The 8404-nt window shown below is 41.1% G+C and overlaps 1 protein-coding gene across 4 annotated transcripts in view; it reads left to right on the forward strand.

The window, feature by feature from the left end:
• Positions 1-1020: 1020 nt before the first annotated feature.
• Positions 1021-8404, forward strand: part of fermt2 (FERM domain containing kindlin 2) — a 46101-nt gene continuing 38717 nt past the window's right edge. For 2 of the 4 annotated variants that reach the window (XM_046062024.1, XM_046062025.1), the window contains exons 1-2: positions 1021-1237; positions 2900-3057. In XM_046062024.1, coding sequence (XP_045917980.1) covers positions 2901-3057 — 157 coding nt within the window. In that variant the 5' untranslated portion in view covers positions 1021-1237; position 2900. The remainder of the gene's footprint in view (positions 1238-2899; positions 3058-8404) is intronic. The other 2 variants (XM_046062026.1, XM_046062027.1) reach the window with 1 other exon arrangement.

Genomic DNA, 8404 nt, shown 5'->3' on the forward strand with positions numbered 1-8404 from the left:
GCTCTCTACTTTACTTTCCAGCTCTCCATTTTGTAAGAAGTTTTTACATGCAGAGATAAATACTGCACTTTATATTATTTGTCTGCAGCTGGACCTACTTGATACGCTCCAGAATCATATTTTATAATAGATAAAATAATGAAATATAGTTGATTTCTTTACTTTAAAACCCAAAAGAGTTTGTGAAGTAATCTGACATTCCTCCACATGGACCACCTACAACATTACAATAAAATGCTCACTGAATATATGTGATGTGTCAGGAATGAAAGTAGATATCTGTATACCTTGGCTAATTTCCACACTTCACAATCTTTCACTGAGGCTTTTTATTCTAAAGGAATTGCTCGATGCTGGAAGGAAAAAACATTTTTGGAGACACTTTTCAGTTTTTAAAACTTCTAAAGTGACAAAAAACTAAATGCCCTGTTATTTTGTGCTCTTACTCCCGTGGCTAAAGACCCAAAGGTCCCTAGATGCTGGTGCAGGGCTAGGCAGCACTATTGCCATAAAAGGCAGCTTGAGATCCTAACTGCATGTCCATTATCCCTGCCACAAACTGTTGAATTTTCTAATGTGGAGGCTTGCAGTTTGACAAAGTCTGTAATAAAACACATATACAAGTCTACTGTATTCTGTTCACATTCTTTATCAATGAGTTCTTTTCATTGATTATTTTATTTATTTATTTATTTACTTCTGTTGTTTAACCCCCCAAATGTTTAAGGCTGAATATAGCGTTTTGGAATATAAGACCATATTACTGGTCAAATAATGATAAAAAAGAATGATTTGTATTCCTACAAAGTGGCTCTCAGATAACCCCACATACTGGGTCAAAAAGGGAGAATTAACCCACAGTTCAAACACTCAGGTCCAGTTTAAGCCCTGAGAGAGAGAGTGTGTGTGTGTGTGTGTGTTTGTGTGTTTGTGACAGGGGGGACCAGTAGGCGATCAGAAAAGCTCCCAGTATGAAAGGAAAAGTGGGATTGGAGCAGTGACGTTATCTGCTGCTGGAGAGAGGGAGGGAGAGAGAAAGAGGGACGGCTGGACTCCATTAAGCCGAAGCTTGCAGGGAAACTGTTTGGGATACTTCACTTCTTCAGCGAGTTCTTCGGGGATTTCTTTCTGTTTTTATTGTCTACAAAAGACTTTATACATGATTTAAAGAGGGGGAACTTGTTCTGTACCGTGTAGTCGATTGTTTTAGAGTTTTTTTCTCCTCGTCTTTGTGAAGGTGAGTATATTTTAATGTTCGTCCTCACCCGCTTTGCTCGTTCGCCGCTATGAAATATGAAAGCGTATTTATTGTTGTCTTCCGCTACATTTAATCTACGCTTAGATGAACAGTTCTTATTTTTAAGCTAATTTTAGCGGGTTGTTTGCTTTTAGACACACTTTCTACTAAACTCACTCCCGTATCGAGCGACTTAGCGACTGTGCACGTAGCCGGGAAGCTGTTGTGCGGACTTCGCTTACATAATTAACCCTTCTGCCTATTTGTAAGAGGGACTTTACCGTTATTTTTAACAGGTGAACCGGCACATTTGCGAGATAATAGCTGCAAAAGGTGCTTGTTGAACGTTAGCCACGGGCCCATAGCCTTTGTTCTGCCGTGTTTTATTGATGAGACTTCTCTTTTGATCGCCAGGCCACTCTATGCTGGACATTCTCGGATCAAAGCATGACATATACGCCATAATGTAACTTTTTGGCAGTGACTTAATACAACAGGGCGCGTCTTATTCCCAGCAAGAAGCATGAGGACAACCACAGTGATGGGCAAACATTTGACCATCCCTTTCTAAATCATCCTTGATGGTCTAATGTTCATTAATGAGCTAAACCACCACGTCTGTTACCACTGTTGTATTGCCGTAACAGTGTGCTCATGTTGGAAGAAGTATCTCTTACTTTACTAGCTTTACTTAAGTAAAAGTAGAAGTACCAGAATGGGGAAAAAAAATACTCCTTTAAAAGCATTCTTTATTCAGAATTGCACTGAATTTGCAGCAAAGTATGTTTAAAAGTATCAAAAGTAAAACCACTCACAATGAAGGATGAACCTTGTTAGAAGTAGGCAATAGCAATAAAATTCTCTATCATAGTTTGTCATTTCATATCATCAATATTGATATATGGAAAATTAATAAAAAAAAATTTATGGATAAAGTAATTATGGAAATGCATGTTTTGTATTGAAGGTGTGACAGATCAAGAAACTTGCATCACTTTGATGCAAAAATCATGCTAAATTTAAAATATTGCTATACCATTTTGTTGTGTACTGTGCCTGGTACAGTGTGCTTTCTATTATAAACCTGTAATCCTAGTCCAAGCTGAGGGACTGAGTAATGACATCACTCTGACACCATCAGGGTTACTTTTTTTCAGACTTTGGAAAAATCTTCCAGAGCAACAGAAGACATCATACAACTGTTGTTGCAGGCTGAGAAGTGTCAACCATGACTAGTCAATTGACTTTGCTGTGTGTGCCCCTTTTTAAAAAAAGGGTGGCTGCCACGGTAAAGTAACCAGCAACTACAGCTGTCAGATACTGTGAATGCAGTTAAGTAGAAATGTATAGTTTCCCTGGAGTAGAAGCATATATTTAGAAATACAAATGAAAAATACTCAAGCACTCAATACTAGAACAGTGCTCAGCTCTGCTAGTTAGTGAGTTTAATTTACATCCCTCCCAAGTACACATGTTCAGAAATATCAGCCTAGTCTGCTTGAAAATATCATAAAAGGGTACAGTTCTTTCTCAAGACCTCGCATGCATGGACTTTGCACCACATGTATTCCTTTCCAGAGGGTCAAAAAGTTTCTCTTCACTCCAGTGTGACAGAAGTTTAGCCAGATCATTTCCCCACCTGACTGTGGGTTTGTTTGGCAGGATGGCGCTGGACGGGATCCGGATGCCCGATGGCTGTTATGCCGATGGGACGTGGGAACTGAAGATGCATGTCACCGACCTCCACAGAGACGTATCGCTGAGGGTCACCGGGGAAATCCATATTGGTGGAGTCATGCTCAAACTCGTGGAGAAATTAGGTATGCACTCACGCACGCTGCTGTCATGGAGAGGCCAGAGCAGTTTGTTGCGCTTTTCAAACAACGTTAGAAAGTAATAAACAGGCTTGGTCTTAGTCTTAATTGACAAATTTTGAGACATGATAGAAATGTCAACAATCCACCTTGAAATGCAGATTTAAGATACATTCCATTTGTAATGTATGTGGATATGGTTGGCAGTAATAAAAGCCCTTTCCTTTGAGTGTTGACCCTAGACCCTCCTCCTGAAGCAGACTTTTTGTGTGTCAATGGCTGACTTGTGTTATCTGTTCATATTTGTTGGGCAATAAATGCCTCTTTTGGTTGCCAAAATGATGGTTACCATTCTGAGAAGTGAGATTCCACTAAGTAAACGCCACTCTTGTGTGCAAACTTACAAACTGTTTCTGAATTCTGGCCAAAGTTAAGAACCGACATTCTCTAACTTTGTCAAGACTGGGAAGTGAAAATTATGCTTTCTGATAGAAACACTGAGAGAGAAAATATATGAAATCAGATCTTCGGCTGCATTATTGTCTTTGGAGAGAAAAGTGAACCTGTTTAATACATTTTCTAATTGTGCAGACTAATTAATGAAATGTGTCGTCCCTTGACCTTGGTTGCATGACACATGCTCAAACTCCTCTTTCAGATTTGTGGATTTGCCTTTCAGGGGTTAATATTTATTTTTGTTACCCTGCGGTGTATATGGGTCAGTAACCCAAGGTACAAAGAAACCATAGAAAGCTTCCCTCCCCCTACTGTATCATGCACTGTTCTTTAACTGCAGTTACGCACTTGACAAGTTTGGGTGCAAGTTAAGCATAAGAGTCCTCTGTTTCAGCCACTTGAACACTGCCCTGTTTCATGGAGGCTGGAGAAAGTTCAGTGACGGTGGCAGTGCGATTTGGGAGTGACAGTGTGTTGTGTGTCGATGGTGCTTAAATGCTCAGCATTCCGGCAGCACTCCAAGGTTTTATTCCCTGCCCATGGTCCCGTTTTTAGCTCTCCTGTTAGAGCTCCACATAATTGAAGTCTTTGTTCTCTGTGGTCATCCGTGCTGCGCAGCATCTATACTAGGCTAGTGCAGTGCTGCTGCTGCGTGTGGGGCGGCAGGAATTCATTGGTCCTCCCACCCCAATGCCGCTCAAGGCCTGGCCTTATCTATTGTTTGAGTTGTGTTTGCGCTTTTTGTTAAGGTTTGGTTGAAGGGTATGACTTTCTTGATGCGACACCTTCTCTATTGTGCAGTTCGGGGAGTCTTTCAGTGGTGGCTATTTGTGTCATAGTTGGATACATGAGGTAGTAACTTTGTAATAGATTTTTGTTGTTGTAGAAATCAAAATTGGCCACATGTCCATCATTAATGTGTGATGGGAGTTGACTGTTTTTCTTTCCTGTTCAGTTTTCACCATTCCTAATTTCTATTTTCCTTTTCTTAAGGATGTAGCTGTCTCGCTGATTACTTTTCCTTTTTTATCTGGTCAGGATTCCGGTGGCTTGAGGTCTTCACGTCCGAAGTTGCCAGTGGTTTTGATTTGTTGACTGTTGTTGTTGAGGCAAAGTAAAATAACAGGACGTTGGTGTGCTTGGTTGTTTGTGCTATTGTCTTAACAAATACTGTAATTCTAGCCTTGGTTACTATTATTAAACATATTTAAATCACCTCTGCATTATCATACTACTACTATTAATACTGTAGTTAAATTAGCTTAAAGGTAATATATTCTCTTACCTAGACGCAGAACTCTTGCAATGCCATTAAACTACCCTGTGAGTGTTTGAGAGTGTATTTGTGCCCCATGACTGGTTGCGCAAAGTGAGTTTGGGGACATTTCATTTGACTGCCATCTCACTCCTACCCAGTCAGTCAACTGGTTGTTTTGCATTGTAATCATTAACTTGCTTACAACATGGGTTTTCCCACATGGGCACACACCGCAGGAGACTATACTGTGTGCTTGGATTAGACAGTGTAGATATGTTTTCAACAGTCCAATAAATGTTTGTACATTTTCTTAATTATAAAGTGGGACCGCTAGCTCTTGATTAAGAGTTGTCTGAAGAAATGACATTTTTCAATGAGACGAAAAAGTCTTTAATTAAAGAAAATGGCAAGCAAACTGTTCTCATGTGACAGCAGACTTCTGTGGCAACAATCTCCGTGGTCTTTCTTTTGCCAGTAACCTGTTTCATTACCTCCCAACTTTCACTTGTGGCAGTGCTGCAGTCCTCACTGGACACCTCTTAAGTGCTGTCGCACACCCACTGTTGGCTTTGCTGATTGCTTGGATGTGGTGGTTATACATAGATAATGTACATGTGCAAAAGTACATGCAGGGGTGCTGTGAGAAGGGACACGTAGATACCATGGAGTTTTGGCAGGCAGTGCGTCAGTCTCACATTGAAAGGACATCCTGCTGCAATGACAAGTCTCTCTGTGTCCTCCTTCCCCTTCTCTTTCTGTGTCTCAATGTCTTGCACTCCAAAATGAAGGACCTTGTGATTCAGTAATTGCTTTCCACAAGGCCGACAGTGCTCTGGGTTGCTGTATGTTGTTTTTTGAGTGTTTTTTTTTGTTGTTGTTGTTTTTGTAATATTACAGCAAACATTTGTCGGTGTATGTAGTAGCTTTCAGAGGCAGTTCATGTTTGTCATGTTTATGTGACACGTCAGCTGTTTCGATGGCCCGTGTGTCCCCATTAGTAGTATTAATGCATGTGTTTCCACACGTGAGCAGGGTGGTGCTGTCAGTGGGTGTGTCTTGTCCACATGTATCCTGCTTCCATATTTCAACTCTTCCTGTGAGCGCTGTAGGTCTCTCGTCCACACTGCAGACTCAAATGGCCTTCGATAATGGATTAAATAGACAAATGCCAGAAAGGCACTTAGCTATTGATCACAGTGGTGAAGGCTGCTTCCATTTCCCCTGCATCCCTCGAGGAGGGCAGTATTTAAAGCCACCTGATTGACCACCCCCTGGTACATCGCTGCTGTAATCCTTCTGTTGCTTACCATCATTGCTGCTTTCTCTGACTTTGTTGATGTTTTCTAAAAGTGCAGCTCTCTCTAAAAGTGATTATTGTGCCATTTGGGAGGGAAAACAAATATTGCACAAAACAACATTAGCTGGCGGGAGTTTTATTGGATTTAAAAGGATTGTTCCCAAGTTATAGCTTTTAGATCTGGTAAACTGTGGCTTACAGTAAGTGCCAAAGCTATCAATGTTTCACACAAGTACATTGTTATTTTGCACACGCTACACCATTATCACTTTTCCAGTGATAATGGATATACTCCATGCTCCTGGAGTCACAGCCTCAGAATCTAAAGAAGAACACATTTTAATTGTGCAAACCACTGAAAAGTAAGTATTGGAATGAGTAGCATTACCTAGCAAACATAAATTATTGGTTAAAAGAGGGTAGAGGGACTGGATTTAGAAGGGGGGAGAAGGGCCTGAACTTTTTCCGTCTTTCCTTCTTGTTGTGACGTTAGCCACACTGCTAGAATTCCATAAAAGTCTTCGATGAAGCAGGAAATGACTTCCAGGGTTTGGCATGTTGTTCTCTGGTCGCTGTCGTCATTGCTGGATTCTCTGCTGCCTGCTTCATCCACCTCCCCCTCTCTCTCTCAAGCCTTCCCCTTTTTCTTTGCCCCTATTTTCAACCTCCTTTCTCACTCCCTCGTCACCTAAATTTATTTTGTGGAAAATATTTGTATTATTTTGTCTCCCTTTTTTAAAAAAAGTTTTGGCAGCCATTGTCTTACAATTTGACAGCAGCCAATCCTCCAGCCACGTAGCAAGGCTAATAAGGTCATGATCAGGTCTAATAATTACTTGAAATTACACATTGTTTGTTTTTTGATGGTTTCCGACCCAGGTTCATGTACACCGACTGTTATATGTTCCATAAATAGCACTTGAGCATGCTAATTGGGCTAGTGTGACTTTGATAGTTCATGTGGTTGTTTCCAGTGAGGGGCCGGCAGTTTTTGGCTGCTGCACCGCCATCCAGGCGCAGAAAACTTTCCCTGCATGTCAGTATTTGCGATGACCTACATATTCACATCACAAGTGGTTCGGCGAATGTCATCACTCCACAGAGTTCACTTACTGTTATAATGTTCACTTAGAATTCACATAGAGGTGGGTTTAATGTTTCCTCTGAGCAACTGTTTTAAGTTAATGTTCCAGTTTGTCAGCTATTTGAATTCCGCGTCCTTCTTTTGCAATGCCAAGATGCCGTCTGCTGGAGGTTGTGGTGACCAGAGGGAGATGGCTTTGGTTTGACAATGGAGTGCAGGTTTCATTAGGAAACAGACGCGATTTAACACAGGATGCTGAACTTCCTCTGGGCTTTTTTTATTCTCCTTCTCCCTTGTGCCTTCCTTGTGTTCCCGCCTTCCTGCCCTCTCAGTGTCCCCTCACTTCACTGAGGGGAAAGATGAGTCTTCAGTCCCTGCAGAGAGCGAGATGAACAGCTAAAATGCCATAGTCATATCTGTCCTGATGATGTGAGAGGAGTGAACAGGTCACATCTTCACATTCAATATCATACCCCAGAACAGTGAAAGATTCCTTGATTGGTGGCTATAACCCCTTTCCCTCTCCTCATGTCATCTTGCCGTGACATAGTTCAGATATATTGCTGTGCGTAATGAGACTCAGTGATTGTGACTGTGGAGCCATCCTAAATGTCCGGCGAGTGAGAAACAGCCTGGCAGCTTGTGTGATCATCCTGCTCTCTAATCTCGCTGACAGGAAGTAGTTAGCCTAAGTAGCCGTCCTGCCCAGTCCAGAGCTTTCCTGTTTCACTAGCAAGATGCTACAGTGATTGTGCTGTTCTGTACTCACACTTGTGCATGTGCTCACACATACCCCTTACATATTTGAAAACAAACTCATTGTTTCTCATAGTTAGAGTTAATTTTAGCAGCCCAAACAAATCCAAACAAAAAATGTGTTTATTATTTCTTCCTTCTGGTATTCTGCTTTGCAGGGGATTGAATTAAATTTTTGCCAGAATGTGCTATCATATGGATTGGAAAATGACCTCCCTATGATCACTCCTTGTGCGATACATTAGTGTTATGATAGAGGATTTAGAGGAGATGGTGTCAAGAAAAGACACCAGCTGTGGTAGTGAATCTGTGCTATGCTACCGAGTTTCTGTTAAGTTTGAAACAAACTTGATAGCTGTTAGTTCTAATGTACACCCTCAATGAAGTGAGTGGAAAAATTATTAGCTGCTTAATACTCCAAAAAAGTCACTTGATGCATTATTCTGAACAGCATAGCAGGATGTCTAGAAATGGTGGTTTCTTTTCAAATATATATATATAT

This window comes from Micropterus dolomieu, linkage group LG11, assembly GCF_021292245.1.
Source record: "Micropterus dolomieu isolate WLL.071019.BEF.003 ecotype Adirondacks linkage group LG11, ASM2129224v1, whole genome shotgun sequence".
Lineage (NCBI taxonomy): Eukaryota > Metazoa > Chordata > Actinopteri > Centrarchiformes > Centrarchidae > Micropterus > Micropterus dolomieu.